General features: G+C 36.8%; 1 protein-coding gene across 2 annotated transcripts in view; it reads left to right on the forward strand.

Annotated features, from left to right (window-relative positions):
- LOC109544003 (calsyntenin-1) overlaps positions 1-23,553 on the forward strand; it is a 75,600-nt gene that overhangs the window by 45,725 nt on the left and 6,322 nt on the right. Inside the window, exons 3-9 of one of the 2 annotated variants that reach the window (XM_019913972.2) lie at positions 16,486-16,704; positions 16,765-17,031; positions 17,095-17,237; positions 17,296-17,487; positions 18,009-18,032; positions 22,375-22,502; positions 23,248-23,424. In XM_019913972.2, the coding sequence (XP_019769531.1) occupies positions 16,486-16,704; positions 16,765-17,031; positions 17,095-17,237; positions 17,296-17,487; positions 18,009-18,032; positions 22,375-22,502; positions 23,248-23,424 (1,150 nt within the window). The remainder of the gene's footprint in view (positions 1-16,485; positions 16,705-16,764; positions 17,032-17,094; positions 17,238-17,295; positions 17,488-18,008; positions 18,033-22,374; positions 22,503-23,247; positions 23,425-23,553) is intronic. The other variant, XM_019913973.2, reaches the window with a different exon arrangement.

A 23,553-nucleotide genomic window follows, 5' to 3' on the forward strand; every position in this document is an offset into this window, starting at 1 on the left:
GAAATAATAATAATTTCGCTTTTAGGCAAACCATGGTTAAGATTTTTGAAGTAATTCGGATAAATCTATTTAAGAAAACGTTCAATTTAATTTAAACTTTTAATTTTTAACTGGGGTTAATTTAAATTGGGGTGAAATATTTTTCACCCCAGTGAAGGAATCCTGTGCACTTTCAATGCTTTTTGATTTTATGCCTTTTTTTACACAATTTTGGTGCGTTTTAATCCGAATTCTGATGAGCATCATCCTTTATAGTACTCGACTTTGTGCTTACAGCAACTTCAAAAACATTGTAAATCACTTTTAAATTTTCTAATTTGTTTCTTCCTCTCTAATAAAATTGTGTTTTATTTAAAAAAAATGCTCAATTTTATCTGCAGGAAAATGGATGTTTTTTTTGGAATGGATCTTTTATTTTGTTGATTAGCTTAACGATGCTGACAACCATGTTTATATAACAAACTCACTTAAAGTCATAACGGGGTCAAATCGAGTATCCAGGATTAAAGTTCCTGATAACGTCTAGACGTAATGGATTGTGCAACTGCAATTTGTGAATGTTTACCTGCATTTTATGGAAAATAGGTCGCTCGATACGCGATACAGTGATAGTTTTTGTTCGCCACCCGTTAATCTAAAGGGCAATTAGCCAGGTCCCAAGCGATCTGAAGAGGCTTTTAATTATGCAAGTTTCAAACAACTTTCGATAATTCATTGAGTGAAAAAGCACTTAATTACGGCGGCGATTTTCAGGCAAATAGTTTTTATTTTTTAATGTGCTATTTGCCATGCAAAAGCTCTGAAGTGGCAAGTTTTGCAAATGTTCATCAACTGCGAAGCTCCTAAAACGCTGTTGTTTGCTTTACTTGTTAATAGAGGTTATACCTACTTATTTACTAGGCAAACATATGGACTTCAATGTGGTATTAAATGTTGAAAATGATGTCCGTTTTGCTCCATGCAGTGATAAAGAGTCTGCTCAAATCTTTTGCGGCAGTTATCTGAAGTTATTTTGGCGTACTCATTTGTAATCCGGTGGCTAAAGTCTTCAATCGACTCTGGTTTCGAAGCAAAATTTGTTCTTTCCAAATGCCCCTAAAGAAACTTGGACTTTTTTCTATATACCCCAAACGAAAAGTCCAAGGGTTTTAAGTCTGTGCACGTGGGTGGCCACTCAATTGGACTTCGTCTACCAATCCACCGACCAGGAATGTTGTGATCCAAAAATTGCCTTACAGACAAAAAAACGATTTGGACAAACAAATCGAAAGGATAAATATACTGGTTGATTCCAAATCTGCTTCAATTCTCTGAGGAGGCTGTAGCAAGATTTTTAGGGAAATAATTGTATACCTATTTTTAAATTATTTAAAAAGATTGTACTAGATTGTGCAAGTTTTTCAGTCGTTGAAAGATCTACTGCCAAAGGCGTGGCATTTTCGAAAAATGAACAATACAATCCATTTTTTTTACTTAAATATTAAATTCCTCTCAATCATCTCCCTCCGTTGGTTTATTATCTGTACATGTTTGAAATTGACATATTTTCATTCAATTTATTAGGGGATTTATTTAGTTTGTAGAAACATTGCCGAACATTCCTCGTGCCATTGAGCTGTTTGCTTAAGTATGACGACATTGATTAAGACGGCTTAGAGGGAGCCCTCTTAGAGTTATCCCACACAAGCAAGACATCAGCCCTACGTGCCTTTGAGGCGCTCTAATCCCTCTAAAATATTTGGTGGTTACTACTGGGTCGACATAATTTACATTAGGGACTCGTTGCTGCGACACAGCCACGTTTAGTGGGAGGTTTAATTTAATTGCACGACGAGTTTTGGGTTGTTTTATACCTATTGCCGCTTATTGTTGTGGAAGTTTTAGTTTTCGTGCTGAAACGTATTCCTACTTGAATAAAACGCGATTATCAAGGGACAGATGAAAATATGTGAGCCATTGTAGCGGAAATCCCCAGCTTGCTCCTATAACGTATCAATTTTCGTCCCCTTTTGCACCCTTCGTGGATGAGAGATTTACAGGTGCAACCTGGGGTTGACACGTTGTAAGGGCACCACACGTGTCGGGTTGCACGCTAGGCGAATCACCTTGACTTGACAAATTCAGGGTTAATGGTGAGGGCACAAGGGCTTTAACCGGGTCCTCATTATCGTTATGTTATTGTTTTTCTAGTTCACTAAGTCCCCTTAATTAGACTAGGAGGGTCGCAATTATTTCACAATTTGGAGACTTTTTAAGATAGCGGCCGCCTCCCTGAACCCTCGTTTAACAAAATGACACAATTAGGCGCTTCTTTATCTCCCTTGAGACCGCGGGAGTTCTCATTGAAGCGCCGAAGTGCTTTAGTGGCGCTCGTTAGTTTCAATAGTTAATGCTGAGGCATTGATGAAAGTGGGCCGTGGGGTAAATAAATGTCCCATTTTTCCTGCCCTGCATCGCTCGGATTTATCGCCGCCCAACTATCACGTTTGATAAAGTCGCGATTAACCTTTGGAAAATCATCAGTTACTAACAGCAATCTCTGAGAGGGCAAAGTTTTTTCATTAATCAGGGAGCACAAAAGGGTAGCCAACTAATAGCGAAGCTGGCGGAGGGAAAACTATGAAGATATTTGTCTTGGAACCTTATTAGGTGGATTTCTTGGCAATTCTATGGTATTTCCTGTGTGTGATTTCCAAGTGTTTCTCACTGGCATTTTCGGAGGAAATTGACTTGTAGGCCAGCAAATCGTTCATTTTAGCCTTCACAGCCCTTAAGTATAATACTATAGAATTAAGTTTTATGAGCTTCTGAGCGACTTCAGTCTGATTGAAAGTGTTCAAATATGATTCACTTGTAAGTTTTAAAAAATTCTGTTGGATTTTTATCCCTGCAATTAATTTTTCTTGTTGATAATGTTAAGATTCTTGAGATGCCCCAGACTCCATAAATATATCGTGCACTTAATTAAATCTGTAAATAGATACTTTCTTTGGAAACACCATTCGAGGCACGTATTGATGGATATGCATCGGTAATATGAGACTTTTCTAGCTAGTAAATGATTACACCGCACTATAGAGTTTCTTTTCCTCGAAACTCGTATAACAGAGTTTTGGCCCATTTTCTTGATTACATAAAACAGAATTTTTATGGTTCCTTGCACTGTCCACATCTGAAAGCCCATAAAGCGTAAACCCATAAATTTCTTCATCACATGAAAGAAATCCAAATTTACCTACTCTCGGATTTCGTCGCTGTTTTGTAAATAGAACGAAAATAATAAGAAATGCAAGAGTTTCTAATTTAGTCCGGCTCGATTCAGAGCGTTAAAAATAAGTACCATCTAATTGGTGACACATCAAGTCTACCTTTAGAGACATTCGACATAGGATTATATTTTTAGCTCATTATACACTCGAGATGCGACTTTTAGGAAAACGCGTTAAGCTCGAAGAGCCAAAGCTGCAAGACACATCAAATGATCTTACCAAATTGTCGAGCTTTTGTCTCAAAAACGTCAAGTAAATCGCGAAAATAAGCAGATTATTGAAGTTGAATTTATTATCGAGTTTCAAACTTCAGAACAGTACTTACCTTTACAATATTGTTTTCGCCCTACGCAACTTCTCAAAGTTTCCTTGTTCAGTCTCGTTTACGTCGGCAATTTTACAGGGAAATTCAATTTAGTGCTACCATGGAAAACTAAAACTTCGACATCAGAATGGAGGCATTATGAGGATTCACATCTCCCAGCCGTTTCCATTCAAATATTGACGTAAACCTTTCCTTTGAAGTCGAATTATTATTAGCAAAAGCAGGCCGTTATTAAACATGTTCTTCGGTGTTCATAAAACACTGATTCTCCTGCTGTGTGTCTGCTTGGATTCGAGGACTGATATTTTTATCAAAAGGTCTTTTGTGCCCCGTTTTCAATTTACAGCTCTTTGTCAAGGGCCACAAAAGAAAATCAACAGCTTTGTCCAAGACTGTCGTGCATAGACTTGCAAGAAGACGAATTCTACCTGCAGTAACCAGATTGTTTGTTGTACTCGGACTTTTGGAGGCTCTGGTTTAAATATACCTAAGCTGGCGTAGCCCCGAAAATTAAATATATTTGAGGAATGAAAGGTTTCTTCTAGCTGCTGTTTCTAGAACCCAATTTGAATGTACGTTTTTGAGCATTTTAGTAAATGCATGTAAGAGTCAATCAGTTATGATTGAAAATTCAGAAAAAAATTCCCTCAATCTGAGTTTTTCAGGGTTATAGAGGATTTTCATATCGTTTATCGGATGTAACAATGTCTTCGTTCTAAGAGGGTTCACTCGCTATGATTTTTTTAAAATGAAAGTGTCCAGGTTGTTGAGTTTGGAGAGTTGAAAATTTGCAGGTTTGAGGAAAAATTTCCTCATTGGAAATTTTTGAGCGGTCGTACAGGATTTCCGGCTCTTTCATTGGATGGAACAATCTTGTGTTTATCGGATAGGGTTCACTCGCTATGATGTTTTGAAAATGAAAGTGTCCAGACGGTTGAGTTTGGAAATTTCATAATTTGCAAGTTGCGAAAAAATTCGGAAAAATGCTCTCAATGTGAGTTTTTCAGGGTTTATAGAGGATTTTCAGCTCTTTTATCTGATGCAACAATATATCTTTGTTCCGATAAGGTTCGCTAGCTATGATTTTTTGAAAATGAAAGTGCCCAGGTTGTTAAGTTTGGAGAGTTGACAATTTGCAAATTTGAGTAAAAATAAAGGAAAAATTCCCCCAAGCGATTTTTTGAGGGTCCGTAGAAGATTTCCGGCTCTTTCATTGGATGGAACAATCTTGTGTTTACCGGATAGGGTTCACTCGCTATGTTTTTTTCAAAGTGAGAGTGTCCAGATGGTTGAGTTTGGAAATTTCATAGTTTGCAAGTTGCGAAAAAAATAAGAATAAATGCCCTCATTGTGAGTTTTTAAGGTTTATAGAAGATTTTCAGCTCTTTTATCGGTGTATTATTAGTTCTAAATCATTTGGCAGAAACTCTGGCAGTTTATGCGAGTAATGAAGCAACTTTAATATAGTTTCCGTTTTTCCCTCTGTACAATTTTTTCTCTTATAAATTTGCCTATAAAATGGTGTTTGTTTTACTTAATATTTCGCTTTTCGTTGCTATTTTTTTGGTTTTTTTGCTTCCAGAAATGTTGCAGTTTTTGGAAACTTTCAAAATATAACTAATATAAAACATAACTTGACGCAACTAAGAAAAACAATGTTTTGAAAAAATCCTTTTTTAGACGAAAATCATTGCTGTGCCAATATTTACACCTGCTTCGAAAGAAGTTTCATCAAAATCATTCACTTTCCATGTATAGGGGTTGAATGTTGCCGAATTGAAGCGCAGGAATGCAAATTAGCCGAATCTCTCACATTTCCGTACTTGTCATTTGGTTGAAATTTCCATGCTTTGATTTGCTCATTTCATCTTGCAAACGGCCCAAGGTGCCTGTAATTTGAGGAATTCTCCAGAGGGTTTGATTGACGCGAGCGGGGTAATCCAATCGATTTGCCTGGTTATTAGTATGCAAAAATATATGTTTTTCAATGCGAGCGCCTAGTCATACCATTTGAAAACCTGAAAATACAACGATGACCTATATTTTCTTTCAATTTCAATTGTCGGAAATATTATCATAACAAATGGCTCGGGGTTTTGGCAACCAGCTAACTGGGAAACCAGGTCTGGATGCAGTTGGGATTTTTTCAGCGTTTGTTCATCAGCAGCTTGGTATTATGTTATTTTTATTTCATTTCAAATATTCTCTCTTCGCTCGTTTATTCACTGTTAATTTGCAGCTTATCCATAAAGGCCCTTTGTCATTCGCCAATCAACACTTTTCTTATTCCTCCTCTGTGTTTATATTTATTTAAAAAAAATCGCACCAAGTGCTTTCAATGTTGTTTAGTTGATCATTGCCAGAATTGCTGTCAGCTCGTCCACACCCACGTTTCGATGTTAAATCAATCCCATTAAGCTCTTTCACATCTTCACTTTCATCTTACTATTTTTTTTTACGACATAACAGTGAAACAACTGTTAATGAGTTCACTAACTTGAGCTGGCTTGAGAACACGCTCTGTCTTATTAGTTTGGGTATGTTCTTGGTCTAACCAAAATATGACCTTTTATGACATTCCACAGAAGGAATCCGCGTAATAAGCGTCCAAATAAATCAAATTTCTCTTACTTATAAATCGAGCTGATGCCCACACGGCAATTTACTCATCTTGGGTTTTATGACCATGTTAGGTAAATTTTATTTATTTCGTCTCAGCTAACGGAACTTTATTGTTCTTGTCGCATCTGAACGACCAACTTTACGAATTCCAACTGCTGGAATTAAAATGTATAACTCGCTCTTCGTTCTTAGAAGCGCTTTTGTTTCATGACAAATGTTTTTGTTTGTTCATTTTTCTTCCGCTATATTGGTATAAATTTCTATTATTAACGCTATTCTTTAACACATATAAATTTATCCCTTTGCATATATTGCCATTTTTTTCTGGGTTTGCAATCAACTCCTGCCTGAGCCTGATTCATATACGGCCCCCTTTTACCTGGTGCTTAACAATGATTAAATAAACCCTAAGAAAGTGTTCCCCTAAACGAATTATACAGTCGAGCTGTTTAAATGGGCGGCTATTAATAAAACGATTTGTTTGAATTAATTCATCTTTGAGAATTCAGGTCGCGCAAATATTAATTGCATCCTTTACACTGCGCGTTGTGATCGGATTAATGATGAGGATGAAGAAAGAAAAACCACAATATCAGATGTTTTTAATTTTTACTACATCGCATATGCATGACGAGCCGTCTGTACGCCATGAGTCAACGGAAACTCAATAAAATATTGCATTGATATTACCGGAAGACACAGAGGAAATATGGAATGCTAAAATGCAAAGTATAAAATTGGCATTTTGTTTCTTCAGACTTTACGTACAAGCTTTTAATCGTTAAAGGAACTGTTTTGTGGTAAACGTTTAAAGCAATTTCCCGGGTCTTTATGTTGGAAATAGCGCTCCACGTGCGAACAAAATTCGATTAAAAACCTTCAAAAAGCCAGCCAAATTAATTATTTTTACCAATCTATATCGTAATGCATTTTGCTGAAACTGAATAAACCGAAGGTCATTTTTGCAGGAAAATATTTTGCTCGGAGCTGCTGCTCCATTAATTTTTTGTTCACAGTTTTTCATTTTAAAAAGATAATTTAGCCCTTTGTATCAACCTCCATGTATGTGGATTCGACACGTTACAATAAATCAATCGGAATTGCTGCTGTTCAAGTAACATCTTACACATTTCGTATTCCTTCTGCGAAATCGATTTCTGGAATTTCATCTTGTGTGCACTATCCTCGTTTCTTAGTCGGTCGGGATGTAAAGAATTTTCAATTATTCAAATCAGTTATTTTCTAACGTTTCAGTTACATTTTCCATTACCATTATCTGTTCGGGGATATCGAAGTTACTACATGCACTCACAGCAGGTGAAGGCGATTGTGTTTCTTTATTATCCATCGGAGTCTTCTTGGGTTCTTCGAAAAATCCCGTAATGAATAGTGAAGCTCTCAAGTTCTGAGGTTCGCAGCTGAATAATAACTTTTCAATTCATAATTCATAACAATTGTTTTCGACTCTAAGTAGCCTCAGGTGCACCTGTGGACATGTGAAGGTAGTTGCCGGTGGAAAATTTTTGTCAACCGAATCTGGCCGCTTATTACTTTTGCATGTTTCGATAAGAATATTATCTACCAGCCCCGTGACTGATGGAATAGTATAAAGTGGATGAAAATCTTGAACAATAAAGGAAAAACGCTGCTGGGCGATGATAAATGATCGTCTTTTTCCTCGAGAGGTAAAAACGACAAGTAGAGAGAATAGTAGAGAATCGAAAAATGCTGTTCGACGCGAAGCGGCAGCTTCTTCGAATATATGGGGAGATGATAAGGATTTATCGATTTGTCGAAAATGCTCTGAGAGTAATGCTGGATTGCTTACGAAGGTTATATGAATTTTTATAGTTTGAACATCTCTCCAAGCTAAGTGTTTGCTTCTTCCCCCATTTTCCAAAAACAGACAGTGGACATCAACAAGGAGGGTGTTTGTATTTATTGGTTTTTCGTTGATTTTTACATTGCATATTTTGATTACTAGGCTTAGTATTGGACTTTGAGTGAATTCCGTTCGACGGAGCAAACGTTGCTCAATTAATGGTGTAATTTTCAATTTTGTTAGATTTTTCTTCGATTGGTGACGATTTTGTAAATCCTGAGCATTGGGCTGAATGGTAAAGAAATTGTTCCTTTTTCTCTAAAATTGCGTAAGTCAAAATTGGTGGTAGATAGGGATTTTGAATTAATGTCATTGGATAGAGAAAGGTTGATCTATCAATGCAAAAATATGCAAATTTGTTAGATTTTTCGACCATCTTTGGCAAATTTTCGAAAACAAGAGTGAACACTGTCTCAATCTAGGTCACTTTTGTTTTCCGTTATTTCCGAAAATTTATTAGGCGAAACGCCCAGTAGAAAGAGATTTTTTCTTAATGCCATTTGATAGAGAAAATCTTGCTCGATTAATGCAGCAATTTGCAAATTTGTTAGATTTTTTGTCAATTTTTGAGAAATTTTTGAAAACGAGAGTGAGCACTATGTATGTCAATGCAGCTCATTTTTCCTCCCGGTCATTTTCAAACATTTATTAGACGAAACGGGCAGTAGATAGGGACTTTGGATCAGTGCCATTGGATAGAGAATAGGTTGCTCTATTGATGCGACAATATCAATTTGTTTGATTTTTTATCAATTTTTGGGAAATTTTTGGAAGCCAGAATCAGACTGTTCGCAGTGCAACTTACGCTTCTACCATTGCCCATTTATAGACCCAACAGGTGACAGAGAGAGACTTTAAATCAGCGCCATTGAATAGAGAAAAGGTTGCTTTATTAATGCGACAATTAGCAAATTTGTCTGATTTTTCGTCAATTTTGGGCGAATTTGTGAAAACCAGATCGAGACTGTTCTTAATGCAGCTCTTTTTTCTTCCTGGTCATTTCCAACAATTTAGTAAACGAAACAGGCAGTAGATAGCGATTACAAACTAAAGCTATTTAATAGAGAAAATGTTTCTCTATTAATGCGACAATTTGCAAATTTGTTTGATCTTTCGTCAATTTTTGGCGAATTTTTGAAAACCAAATTGAGCACTGTTCTCAATTCTCTTTTTTGCTTCTGGTCATTTCCAAAAATTTAGTAAACGAAACAAGCAGTAGATAGCGATTGCAAAGCCAAAAGCCATTTAATAGAGAAATGTTGCTCTATTAATGCGACTATTTCCAAATTTGTCTGATTTTTCGTCAATTTTTGGCGAATTTTTTATAACCACCGCGAGCACTGTGCTCAATGCAGCTAATTTTCTCCAGGTCATTTTCGCAAATTTATTAGACGAAACTGATAGGAGAAAAGGATTTTGACTTATCGCCATTTGATAGTGGAAACGTTGTTATTAATGCGGAGATTGAAATTTTTTGAGTTGAGTTCTAAAAACAATTAATATAATCGCCCGATTTTTTCAAAGAAATTGTCATCACACTCAAAATTGGCACTAGATAAGCAGTAGTTTAGAGAAAGGGTTGCTCCAATAATGCAGTGATTTGTAAATTTGTCATTTTTTCGACAATTTTGGGCAAATATTTGGATATTAAACGAGAAAGTGTTTTGTTCCGCTTTGTTTTGAAAAATTGTCAGTATATAGTAACTTTAAATTTATTTCATTTAATACAGAAAAATTTGCTTAATTATTGCTGTAGTAAGCAAATTTAATCCATTTTTCTTTAATTTTTGGCAGCAATTTTCAACACCAAGTTGAACATTGAACAGTGCAAATATGCGCCTTTCGCGTTAATGCCTAAAATTAAATTAAAATCGCTTTGAAATTGTAATAAAATTATGCTCGAAATTTTTTTTCAAAATTATGGATTTTAGACTGCCAAATTTTCTCAATTTACTCCATTTTAGAGCAAAAAAAATCTGGTCACCCTAACTAACAGTCAACCCCATAGTAATTTATTAAAGCGCGTTAACGGTATGCCACAGCTTATCAGCAACCCGTTTTGAGATGAAATATTACTCATCAATTTTCGCTGGAAAGTATCACAATTTCCGGCCGTCAGCTCAAGTCAGATTAGATGGGGCGGTTTGTTTAGCCATATTTTCGAAATCTCCCAGATAAAATCCGGTATTGATTTGCTTGAAACGGTCACATTTTTTGCTCGTTTTGCGACACGAATATACGCTCAGCCATGATTTATCTTATCTGATATCCAGAGATGCGTTCGGAATGAATGATCAATTTCCAATAACTACTGAGGTATTTTTATTCAAAAATTAAACCATTGATATTTCCAGCTAACTCGCTAAGTACACGCTCTTCAAAACGGATTTAGAGTAACTAAAATTGTTCCCAATCCATATCGATTCTCTCTGATCATTAAAAGCACTTGTGTTCTCGGCTCAGTAAGTCACTTAAAAGCGATTCGGTTCAACTAAAAAGTGTGGCCTTTCTTCCATAATGGCAAAGCAAAATCAAAGGCCAATTTCCAATATAAAAAGCTTGTTTTTCCGTCGGGCATGCGAACTTTAATTTAACGGTAATTTGTTCTAGAAGAGAGCCACACAATTCGAATTAGTCGGCCTTTTCGGCAAAGTGAACCGGATTTGTTTCATCCATAAAGGTGGTATCGCCGCATCATGTAGAAACTAATTGAGTTTTTTTAATTAATTAGCCAATAAACACGACGAGTTTTTGGAAATTAAGAGGATAAATAGCCTGAAGGTTGGGCAACTAAATGGTAATTATGGCGATTATTCTTCACGTTACATCTATAATTGGACGTTGCTGAAAATAGGCAACTGAGGAAATTTTGAGGACAAAGCAATTAAACTATGTATCTTTATATGAAATTGTCAACCCATATTTTGTTAGTTTTGCATAGACAAATGTGCGGATATTTCGGCTTATTATTTATTCCAAATCCGACTTTATAATGAATCTGGCTCCATAAATTATTAACATTAATTCCAATTTAAATAATTCATTAACCGAATTGATGTAACTTGATGAGGCACATATTCCATACGCACGCGGAGGACATAAATTAATCTGACGCATTTAATTTGAATTTCGGCTTGTCCATTGGATGTAATCAGAGCGAATCTATGCTTATTTATGTAAATTTGAATAATTCGATCGATTTGCGTTGTCTAATATATTTGTGTAGCGTGCAGAAACGGAGCAAAATGCATATTCGAACCCAAATCGGACACAACTTTGGCATATTTTTGGGTCTAGACGGCAAGCTAGACCTGGACTAGACTAGAAATTCCGTTAATTTGACTTGTAAATTACTTTTCAGTGTTTGTAAGCAACATCTGTTGTTTAGGCATCAAATTCAATGAGTTTCATTTAGGCAGGCGTGTTGGTTTATGAATTATGGAAAATAGGAATGTCTTGAATTTACGGATTTAAACTAGTTGAAGAAAAAAGACGAACACACGTGAAAATAAAATGACATTTTTCCCGACCGAATGCTGAGCGTTTTGTCGGGTCGGGAGAAGGCAGTGACACCTGCATAAAACGAGAATAAATTTAAACGTCCAAATGCGTCGCAAATTTGAATTTTCACGATCAGTCGAGCGAATTCGGGCCGCCATTATCGCGACAAACAGATTATTTCGGTCCAGAAAGCTGATTCCCGTTCTGCAAATCCTATAGAAGTGGCATCTTCTTGCAACGTTCACTTTAGCACTATGATAGCCGGCCTGGACAAGAGGGTCTTCAAAATAATTTGTTCCCGACGTTTCGCAAGCATGAGTGACTTGCATCTTCAGATGTGGTGTCTTTCACTTCAGGAATTCAGGTCATTTCTTTAGAAACCAGTTATGTTGGCGAGTGATTTTGGTACGGGGTTTGTTGGGCAAAGTCCGTTTTATAAGCGGCAATTTTGAAGTTGGAGATTCACTTTCAAGTGCAGGTTTGTGCGGCCGAGTGAGTTCTATGTGTGGAGTAGTTTCGATTTTGAGCCATCATCAGGAAATTTTATAGAAGTGTTTGAGTGCGCTTTTCATTTTTGAAGTTAATGTGCAGGCCTAAGTTTGGCATTTATTTTCTCAAGAGCCCGTGAGTTGGAGATTTGCTTTCGGGTGCAATTTTGTGGGGTAAAGCGCGTTCTATGTGTAGAAAAGTTTCGATTTTGAGCCATCATCAGAAAAGTTTATAGAAGTGTTTGAGTGTGCTTTCATTTTTGAAGTTAATGTGCAGGCCTAAGTTTGACATTGGTTTTCTCAAGAGCCCGTGAAGTTGGAGATTCGCTTTCGGGTGCAATTTTGTGGAGCAAAGCGCGTTCTATGTGTGGAAAAGTTTCGATTTTGAGCCATCTTCAGGAAATTTTATATAAGTGTTTCAGTGCGCTTTTCATTTTTGAAGTTAATGTGCAGGCCTAAGTTTGACATTGGTTTTCTCAAGAGCCCGTGAAGTTGGAGATTCGCTTTCGGGTGCAATTTTGTGGAGCAAAGCGCGTTCTATGTGTGGAAAAGTTTCGATTTTGAGCCATCTTCAGGAAATTTTATATAAGTGTTTGAGTGCGCTTTTCATTTTTGAAGTTAATGTGCAGGTCTAAGTTTGACATTGGTTTTCTCAAGAGCCCGTGAAGTTGGAGATTCGCTTTCGAGTGAAATTTTGTGGGGTAAAGCGCGTTCTATGTGTGCAAAAGTTTCGATTTTGAGCCATCATCAGGAAATTTTATAGAAGTGTTTGAGTGCGCTTTTCATTTTTGAAGTTAATGTGCAGGCCTAAGTTTGGCATTTGTTTTCTTAAGGGCCCGTGAAGTTGGAGATTCGCTTTCGAGTGCAGTTTTGTGGGGCAAAGCGCGTTCTCTCTGTGGAAAAGTTTCCATTTTGAGCCATCATCAGGAAACTTTAGAGAAGTGTTTGAGTGCGTTTTACATTTTTTAATTTAATATGCTTTGGCATTTATTTTCTCAAAATCTGAAAAAGTTGGAGAGTCACCTTTGTGTAACTTTCGTAGGGCAAAGTGTATTTTACAAGTGGAAAACGTTTTGATTTTGACTCATCTTTGGAGAATTTCCAGTATTTTTTAAATTTTGTTTGTATTTTCCACCAAGCCGGCGTTTCGCGGTTATTTTCTCAGAAACCAGACACTTTGGAGATTTACTTTTGCATAAACGTTGTGAGGCACAGTCCGTTTTATAAGTGAAAAAAGTTGAAAATTTGTTTGATTTTCCCCGGTTATGCTCCACCAAATAATCACCTCTTCTCATCTTGCCACGAAATTTTAACGCCCAATTCGCCAAAGCAAATCTGCTTCAACTTTGAAGAACTCGTTTCCCTAACCATGAAGAACGTTCTTCAATAATCACTATCTCGACGTTGCAGGAACCTTCCAAGGAAAATAAAATTCCAACCTGTACTTAGAAGGCTGTTTTTTAGACTTGTTTAAGGAAATCTTCAAGTACCGGCTGAAGAAGTTGAGGAAGGGGTTAAAAAGCAAAAATTTTGCTTATTTGGATACAGTCTTTTGTAGTCTACCGGCGGATAATGTGAATTATTTCGAACACAAATCGGCCCCTAGTCAATAAACAATTACCAATATCGAGTTGATGATCTTGTTGATTGTTCCGGCACGCCATTATGTGGCAATGTGTTTCCTCATGGAAGCGATTTAATCGGCCAATAGCTCCATGTTTAAATATCGGATTTGATTGTTATTCGATAAAGTTCAAAATGGTTCCGAAACTAATCAAATCAAGATCGTGCCGAAATAATTGTAGAATTGATGGCACAAATTAATGCTCTATAAATTGCGCTTGAACCGGACTGAATCGATTTGGAACAAACAGCCTCCACTGGATGATCCTTTAATTAGGATTAATCTGATTTATGGCACGCAGAATATGAAATCGGGGGTAAATTGCACATTTGCATGCTTACCAGTGGACGGGTAATTCCAAAAGTTACCTTTCCTTTGAGTCTGGGCAATAATAGGCCCTACAATGGGCGCATAATCTGGATGATGGTATCGAATGTTCGCCACATATTCATGATCATGGAACACGCAATTGTATCCCGGAGTAATTTTGGCGTCCCGATTTACTACTACTTTGTACCGTTTTGTATGTAAACGGACCGATTTAACCAAAATTGCCCCGGTTTTGTATTCGATTATCCAGCGACTCCCTAGTCGACAATAAATATCCGGGATTATTGCGGCAGGAAAAAAATATTGCCGTAGAATTGTTGAAAATGTCGCCGTTAAATATTCATTTGCATGTTCGACCGAATTGTTGGTTTATTTGGGTGTTTAATTTCATTGTTTGCCATGCAGGGCATGATCAACGCTCGTATGAAGCACTGGTTTGCCACTAAAAGATCATGTTCGGATGAGGTTGATTGTTAACTGTATTTGCATTGGGGGTAAATGAGTAGAACTTTTTTTGGGACAAAAACATCACGATAAGCTAGACTTATTTTTTATATTTCAAGTTTTCATCCGGTCTAAAACTGGTCCACTTTGTAAATTGGGTGTTTCTAGTCTGATAAGTTATTTTGTCTCGTTTAAGTTTACTTATGATTGATTTATTTACTAAAAACGATATAAATTTCGCACTTGAATAAGGTCAGCCAGTTTGCAATAAAATAATCACGCTCTTTTAGATACTTAAGTGCTTGATGGCATAAGCTGATATAAAGAAATATAATTGAATACATTTCCAACAGTCAGCAAAAACCCACTGCAAGATGTATTTTTTAATTATTGCGGCTTTAAGCCGAATGCGGGACCATGACAGTGAACTTTTGCCGTTGCCGAAAAAAATTGGGAATTATCCTTCGCTTTATTGTTGTACAATTCAATGTCATGCTCAGAGACTTTTGGACCGAATAAAAGACAAACAGCGCAATCAAGTTACGGAAACTCATCGAAAAATTCAACAAGGGTGTGGCATAGGGGTGAAAGTCGCGAAACCACAATGGCAAACTTGAAAATGGACTTTGCAGTTTATTGAGGGTTTTTTTGCGGATGCGAAGAACCGTCTGGTCAAGGCAACTTTTAATTACTTTTGTCTGCACTTCTGGCAACTTGCCCGCGTGATTCCGAAAGTCGGAAATCTTCGAGAGGGTTTATTGGAAACTTTATTCCCAGTACACAGAAAATTTCAGAACTTTGTGTATTTTTGTGAAATATGCAGATGCATCACAATGGCTCTTAAATAAATAGAAAAGGGCAGTTTTAGTCTGCTTGCTGCGGACAAATCGCAAAATCGATGATCTGCTGAGATAATTTTGTAAGTAATATATATTTTTTTTATTTTATGCAGCGCGAAAAGTTTAAATAATCATTTTCATTTCATATTAGCATATAAAGTAAATACTGGTAAATTAATCTCCAATTGCCTTTACCAGTTTTTACTGAAAAAATACCACTCGTCCACTTGCGTAAAACTGATTTTTCCAAATAGTTGGGAATGGGACAGAAATTGAAAATATAAAATAAGTAGGAGAAGCTATTAAAGTAGAGAAGATGAATGGTTGAAGTAAAATTCGTACACCTTCTTTGGAGCAGGAATTGATCTGTAAGCGACTAATTTTATGTGTTTTTTTGTTAGGGAAAATAAGCCTCTGGGCTTAATATTAAGAACACATTTAATAAATGGTGCCAAAAACAATTAATGGTTCGATCGTTTTTTTTTGGTAGATTCTGGTCTGGAAACAAGAGCAACCCTCAAATTTCGCTGCTGATTATTGATTCGACAGAAAAAAGTTAATTTATTATTATTTTATGAATTTTTATGGAATTGGATGATATGCCTTTTTGGCTTTGAATTCTTTGAAACGCTTATTCTGGGGTTTCTATGACTTTGGCCCACAAAAGTTTTTTTTAATCTTGAAAACATCCGTTCAATTTAGAAAAATTGCTGTCCCCCGGAAAACATTTTGTAAAATGCCTGAAAGACGACTTGGTTTCAGCGTCCGTTTTAATTCGATATTATTTCATTTGATTTATTGACATTGTTAATAATTTTGTAAGTACTTTTAAAAGAACACGTGCTGCTTTTCCTTCGTTCTCTTTCAACGCAAGCCCTGTGAGATTCATTGGAAGACCCAAAGTTTTTAAACACTGTGTCCGCATTTTCTTTCATCTTCATTTTCTCCACCGGAAGCTTAATTAATACAAACTCAGTTGATGAAACTTTGCAAAGTATTTGCTAGTTGTCCGAACGTTCCCTTTTAGCTTCTTTTGCGTGGATCATATTTTGCTGGTGTTTCATGCTTTTAACAGCCAGCCAGGTGATACTTTTCAACACTTTGCCTTTGAGTTTGGGTTTAAAGATTGTTTGAAATTGAGGTTTTTGTTTTTTTTTTCAGTGCAACTGTACATATCACTGTATCAGACGTCAATGAGTACTCGCCCACTTTCACTGAGCCGAGCTACGTTAGGCAAGTGGACGAGGGCAGAATATATGCAGAAATCCTGCGAGTTGAAGCCAAAGACCAAGATTGCACCCCGAAATTCGGAGATGTTTGCAAATATGAAATTTTGACTTCGGACCAACCGTTCGTCATCGATATGGACGGAGTCATCAGGTAAAACCTTGCTCTTGTTGATTAGTGAAATTGTTGCCAAAAACTGCGATTTTTTCTCAGAAACACTGAACCTTTGGACTATGAAAGATCGCACAATCACATTCTCAGCGTGGTTGCTTACGACTGTGGAATGCGGCAATCTTTTCCTGCCTTGGTCACGATCAAGGTAAATCGCGTCTGCAGACTGGGATGGAGAGGATTGCCCGAAAGGGTGGATTATGCCCCTATGAGCGGAAGACAGGAGCTGTTTCCAAGCGCCACCTTGGAATTGTGCGATGTGCCTTGCAATATCAGAGAAATGAGAGCTAGAGTTGACTTGGCTACTAGGTAGGAAAAATTCCCGTTTTCTTACAATCGACTCAATAGATAAAGTGTTGGACTCATTTTCAGGCATATTGGGAAAGGTTGTGATCGAGACACATATTCAGTTCAATCGCAGCGTAAACTTTGTGGAGCATCGCCGGCAGCTGTCGACTTATTGCCATCTCCAGGAGCAGGGGCCGAATGGACGAAGCCTTTGATATCAGATGAAGGTAATGATTGTCTCAATTTTGAGGCGGAGCCATTTCAATCGCCCTTTTGTTTCGCCAGGCCATGAATCCGATCAAATGTTCGAATTTGATGGCAGCAGCACTGCAGTTTCCATCCCCAATTCGGTACTCAATCACTCTTTATCACCGATTTTCACCATTGCCACCTGGATGCGGCATGGCGAGCACAGCGAGCACAGCGAAGAAGACAAGCATGTTAAAGAGCATATTCTATGTTCTGCTGATGACCACAGTAAGTACATAACCTACCCAAAGCCATAAGTAAGATAAAACTCAATAGAGCTCGCATTTATGACTGAATCGCCCGAGTTTGCCCGCTGATGTTGAAAATGTATGCGTAGATATAACGAAACGTCGCATATAAGATCCAATCGACATTCAATTTGAGTGCTTTTTTTCTTAGTCGATCGATCATGGAACGTTTAATTTCTTGTAATTTTTTAAACGACTACTAATCAGCCTGTTAATTTAAATGGATTTTCTTCCCAAACGAAATGATTAAATGAGGATCACTGCTAAAACATTCTTTAACAATTTTACACACTTTAATTCGCCAATAAACGCCTCATTAATCAGTAAATATTTTCCTGCCGGTTTTATTTACCTTCACCACATATATAAATATAATAAACCCAGATAAATAAGCAGTCCCTTGCAAGAGCTTTTCCAGATACGTTTTAAGTCGAATTAATTTTAATGGTATTTTGTGTTTGTCTTGCTGAAGCTGAATGTTTTTTGGTTTTTATATTATAGGTCCATCTCACCATAAAACGTTTGGTAAGGTTGATGTTGTTTGAGCAAAGTTTGTTTGTTGCCGAAATAACCGCTTGACTAAGTAGTTGGGCGCACTACTAAACAATTCAAATATAAAATGACTAACAGCAGAGAAGTTTGCGACAATATCCAAAGTGACATATTTTAACTTTTCCATTGTCTGGCTAACACAATTGCTCTAGCTGGAGCTAGAATAGAGCGAGTGCCGCCTTGCCTCGGATTAATTTGCATGCCAAACTAAGTCGAATTTTCTTCGGGCTAACTCCCGGCCTCAATTCCCCGAAATTGAATAAGATGTTATGAAAATTAATGTATGCAATAAGTTTCGAGCGCCACTTTTGTTCTCTTTGCCCATTCAATGGGGTGCCAGAGTGTTTTTTAGCTGTTATTAAATTAGCCCAAAAAATTCATAAGCTCGTTCTAGTCGTTGTTTCAATCTTAAGGGCCATGAATTGAAGCAAATCGCTACACTCAAGTTTATATGTATTTTTTTTAACCATTTGATGCGGATTTTTTACTGAATTTACCAATAATTTAAAAAGGAAAACTTTAAAGACAAAAGTTCAGTATTGACGAAGTACGAGAATTTAAATCGAAACTAGTTTGGGGTTTATTTCAAGTGGCAAAAGATTTAGAGTATGGAGTGAGAAAGGACGGAAAAACAATTTTCAAATTGACGCGATTTGACAATGCAAATTTTTCAGTTGGCGTTTTTGGTAATTTCAAAAAGTATTACAAAAACGCTCCCTTATTAAGCCCTGTTATACTGCACTTTTTCTGTTTTGAGCTCGTTCACAGCTTTCTTCTGAAAGTTCAGTGGTTCTTGTTTCGGAGCTCAGTAGAGTCGTAAGATCAGCAAATTTTCTTTATAGAAGCATTTATTAATTTCCCGATTTTATAGGGAACTTTAAAGTTTCTTAACATTTTACTTCTTTGTCCTGTTTTGCCAATTAGTGATTTTTCCTGTTCAAAAGTTGTCAAAGGAATACTTTCGGTTTTTCCGCTGTTATACAATGTTTCCTTACTTAAGCCTTTTTGGCCAAAGACATACAAGAAACTAGTGTTTTTTATTGCAAAATCTCAATTTCCAAATAGAAAAAGGTAAAACTAGAAAATGAAACGAACAGTTTCTGTCCCTTTGTTCTTTTTTTGGCTTCGAAGTTATCACACAAAACTGATACGAACGAACTTTTGGAAATCAGTGGCGAAAATGATCAATTTTTTAGCGGGTAGTCGTTTCATTTATCTTTCAATTATCTCTGTCTGTTTCCTACCAGCCAGAAACGTTGCGAGTGACAAGAGCGAAATGGAATTTTCATTACGAACACAAACAGTATCCGGTTTCATCGCGCCAAAAATTTTTGTTGGCAGTAGTCGGAATTGTTTCAAGTTATACGGAAAGGCAGGGACGAGTTATGAAAGTTTGGGGAGAAATGGCGCCTCCTCAAAAGCAATATATTTCCGAATTTTTATTACGTTAAATCATTATCTGGAACTCGCTAAAGCTACTGGGTAAATTGTTTATGAACAGGTCAAATTACGATTGTATTCCCGGCTCGATTTAAAGTGTACCGAAAACACCTTTTGAGGAAAAAACTCCGGTGTTACATCATTATGCAAGGAATTTCTGCTTGAAATTCAAGCGAAGTAGAATGTTGACTCTTTAACATCAAGGGTAGCGTGTTGTTTAAAAGGGTCCTAAAGTTGCCTTTGCAAATGCCAAAACAGCCCCCGATTTTTCCAGACGAAAGTTTGGCTCATCCCGACCAGAGAAGAAATCGTTAAAATGTCGCCATCAGGGCAATTTCACAGATTTTAGCATTTAATTGAATGAAACAAATTTGAATTTGAAATTGGTGGGCGCACCAATAGTAGGTTTTTGCCTGATGTAAATGGTTAATTGAGGGTTTGACCCCCCCAGTTCGGGTCGCGTTCAAACTTCCACAGTCACTTGGATCCATCTCTTGCATTATTATGGAATCGTTAATGGGACCTCGACGAAACGCCGGTTTCTTTTGCCGGGCAATACGATTTAATTAATTAAGAAAATTTAATAGGTTTAAGGAAATACGATCCTTGGAGAAATTGAAGTAACGACACACACCAGGAGATTAACTGCGTAATCTGTGGGGAGACGAGCAAAGGAGGAGAGTATTAAATCCAGCAGCTCGTTCATCATTGTGTAATAAAGTGGAGAATTTCATACGAAATGCGTGGTGGTTATTTGTGAAATCAATTTACATGATAAAGCATCCATTATTTAAGCAGACACTTTACAAAACGGAAAACGTTGCGGACGCAAATCATTCCCAAAGGGAGCAATATTTATTTGACGCTATCATGACTAACGGGACTGTCAGGACTTTTTGCGCCAACATTAAAGTTCGTTAATTTATTTACTTGGCAATTAATGTTTAATTGGCTTTGGATTGTCACTCTATTCCACTTCAAATTCGACCGCCAATGCCGAACTACATTTGATAATTTACGATGTCTGCAACATATGTACTAATGTATAAACCAAATTAGTCCCATGTTGTCTTTGTAGTCCGGATTTTGTTAGGTAAATAGTTAAATTCGTGGCTAAAATCGCGTATTTGGTCACATCAAGTTTGCTTTCTAGATTAGTTTTGAATGGAATTAGGTTGAATGGTTTTTGCTTCCTCCAAACAGTGATTTTTGCAGTTGTTTTTTCTGTCTTCGTATATTTGATTTTCTTTACTCCAGTCTCATTTTTCAGTTGGCTTAGATTGTTAGTCTTCCTTCCTTTTTCTGAGTGTTTTGAGGGCCTTGAAGAGAAGGCTCGGTTGCCTGCAATATTTTGCAAAATATATCCCATTATTTATTTTGCTTCTGCTATAATAATATAAATAATGAAGTGGTTTCGTTTTTATCACCGATGTTGCGATACTTCCATTTCTTAATTCTTTCGTGTTACTCTTGTCCCATTTTTTTCATTCTGTATGCTTGTTTTATTCTCTTCCTCGGACCACTTTTTAATCAACTTTAAATCCATTTTTTGTAAACTTCAATTTTATATCAGTACTCCTAGTACACTATGATTATTACACGCCAAATGAGTCCGTTTTTTTGTGGATATTTGCTTCACTCGATTGAATCAATGGCAACATTTTAAGCTGCCATTTGAAAGGAGAAAATTTGTCTCAATCGCTTGGTTTAGAGCCTCTTTTTCATGCAACTTTTTGTGTAAAAGGACAACCGTTCAACACTTTTACGCAACTTTTACTAAATTTAATAAACGATGCTTTAAACATATTAAAAGAGTTGGGCTTTCGCGCCTATTGCTTGAAACTGTTGAGATTTTCCGGGCTATTAGAGCGTAGTGGAAAAGGATGTTTTCCTGATGTTTCGTAAGTACATCTTCAGTCGTCCAAAATCTCTTCCACGACCAAAAGCCCAAAAACCCACCAGTTTCAAGTGGAAACAGAAATATGCACATTTAAGTTACTTAATTGCTAAAATTTCTACAGCTATTCGAGGGCTGAATTAGGAGTTTGGGGCCCCAAACAAATCAACCAGATTATGAACAATTAAATTGGAAGATAGAAAAAAATGGTAGTTTTATCTGGTGTTCAGGAAATAAGCAAACATGCCTGGTTGAATGGGCTTGGAAATTGGCGAAGCAAAAAACGAATAATCACCGGCCGTTATCGAATTCGTCTGTCATCCAAACCGTTCTATGTCGTAATTATTCGGAACAACTTTCCAACAAATTCGACATTCTGGCAAAGGTTAAAAGCGCTTTTCGAAAAAGCTACCGCGAGGCAATCAATTCCACATAAACCATATTTCTTTGTCGATTAAAAGTTCATTATTTCGACTGGCAAAGGGCCAAATAGCTCCCACTCTGGCTGAAAGTGGGGTGTGGGGCGCTGTGGGAGACGCACAGGGCTGGAAATCCGCTTTTTATGCAAATTTCTATTTAGGTCGGATGGGCGCGAGTCTCGTTTTTCCTTGAATCGAACGCGAACATTCTAAAATACCGATCGGATTTAATGCTGCGTGCGAATCTAACATCTTAGATTCACACGTTTCAAAATGCCATTTGGCCTAAATTCATTAATTAAATCCAATCTTTCCGATGGTAGCCGGATTTCATTCACTGCAGCCCCCATCAGTAATTAACATTTTTTTAGTTAAACCAATATTTTCTTTACAAATTGGTATTTTTTGCGTGATTTCTCTTGTAAATACGCACCCCCAGACGCGGTGCTAATTTGTTCCAAAACTTGCTTTAACAGCCCGATAATTGCGTGATATTTAACCAGTTTTAAGTGATTTGTTTAACAACGGATTTTCCTAAACAATAATTCTGTTATTTCAGAGATGAACAGACATCATTATGCGCTGTTCGTTCGAAATTGCAGAATGATTTTGCTGTTGAGACGCGACTTTTCCGAAGGCGACTTGAACATCTTCAGGCCAGCGGAATGGAGATGGAAGATCAGCCAGGTACGGTCATCGATGTAGATCAAAATCAAAGGATAATTTGGAAAAACTTTTTTTGATCGTAAAGATTGGTTGATTTTTGCGGAAGATTTCAGAAATTACCGCGTAACTTTAAATACTGTGTTAAAAACATGATGATTTTCGCATTCAATTATTAGTCAACGCACTTGTGGGAGATAATTGAATTTTCTACTTAATTACTTTAATTAATAAACAAACAGAAAATATTAATTTGTCAACTCACCACCCAAGTATGGGATTTTTTCCGAAACACCCTGAAGATAGTTTTGTTGCCAACATGCCCTTTCAAACGTAATTTACTGCTGCCATTTTTAAACTTGTATTTCTACGGAAGTTTAACAACGTTAATATTTGAACGGGAAACTTATGGACAGTGTCTTGGAACTGAAATGCGAAGAACTCGGTTAAAAATGTAAAATGGAGTTGAAAACTCCCAAACTTTGCAGAGTTACTGTTTAAAATTGACGTCTTTAGAGAAGACAAATTACTGTTTAAACACCGTTATCGGGTGGAAATTTTAAACTAATTCAAGTCTGGACTTTTGTCTGCTCAATTATGTCAGTAATTTAATGAGGCATAAACGATAGTTTAAAACCACGCAAAATGAGTAATCACGTAGGAAGTTAAGCAACTGTCTTCAAGTAAATCGTTCTAAACTAGAAAAAATTATAAATTTTAACATAACGCAACTTTAATACGCATTGTAAGTTGCAAAAAAAAATTTCAGGTTTGCGATGATCAATGGCATCACTATGCAATCAACGTGCGTTTCCCTAATGTGGAACTTTACGTTGATGGCCAACTCTTCAGGTCCGAAAAGAAGAATCCTGAAGTTATTGACGACTGGCCTTTACATCCTACTAAGGGAATCAATACCACTCTTACTGTTGGAGCTTGCTGGCAGGTAAGAAAAATCGCCTTTTTAACAATTACTTGATTTTTTTACAAACTTATTTTTGGGTATTTCGCCTCAAAAATGTTTGTCTTTAAAAAAGACAGAATTTCCTCACGTCTTTTATTACAGATTGATAAA

Source organism: Dendroctonus ponderosae, unplaced genomic scaffold, assembly GCF_020466585.1.
Source record: "Dendroctonus ponderosae isolate FM_Combo_2020 unplaced genomic scaffold, Dpon_F_20191213v2 Dpon_F_20191213_4, whole genome shotgun sequence".
NCBI classification, from domain to species: domain Eukaryota; kingdom Metazoa; phylum Arthropoda; class Insecta; order Coleoptera; family Curculionidae; genus Dendroctonus; species Dendroctonus ponderosae.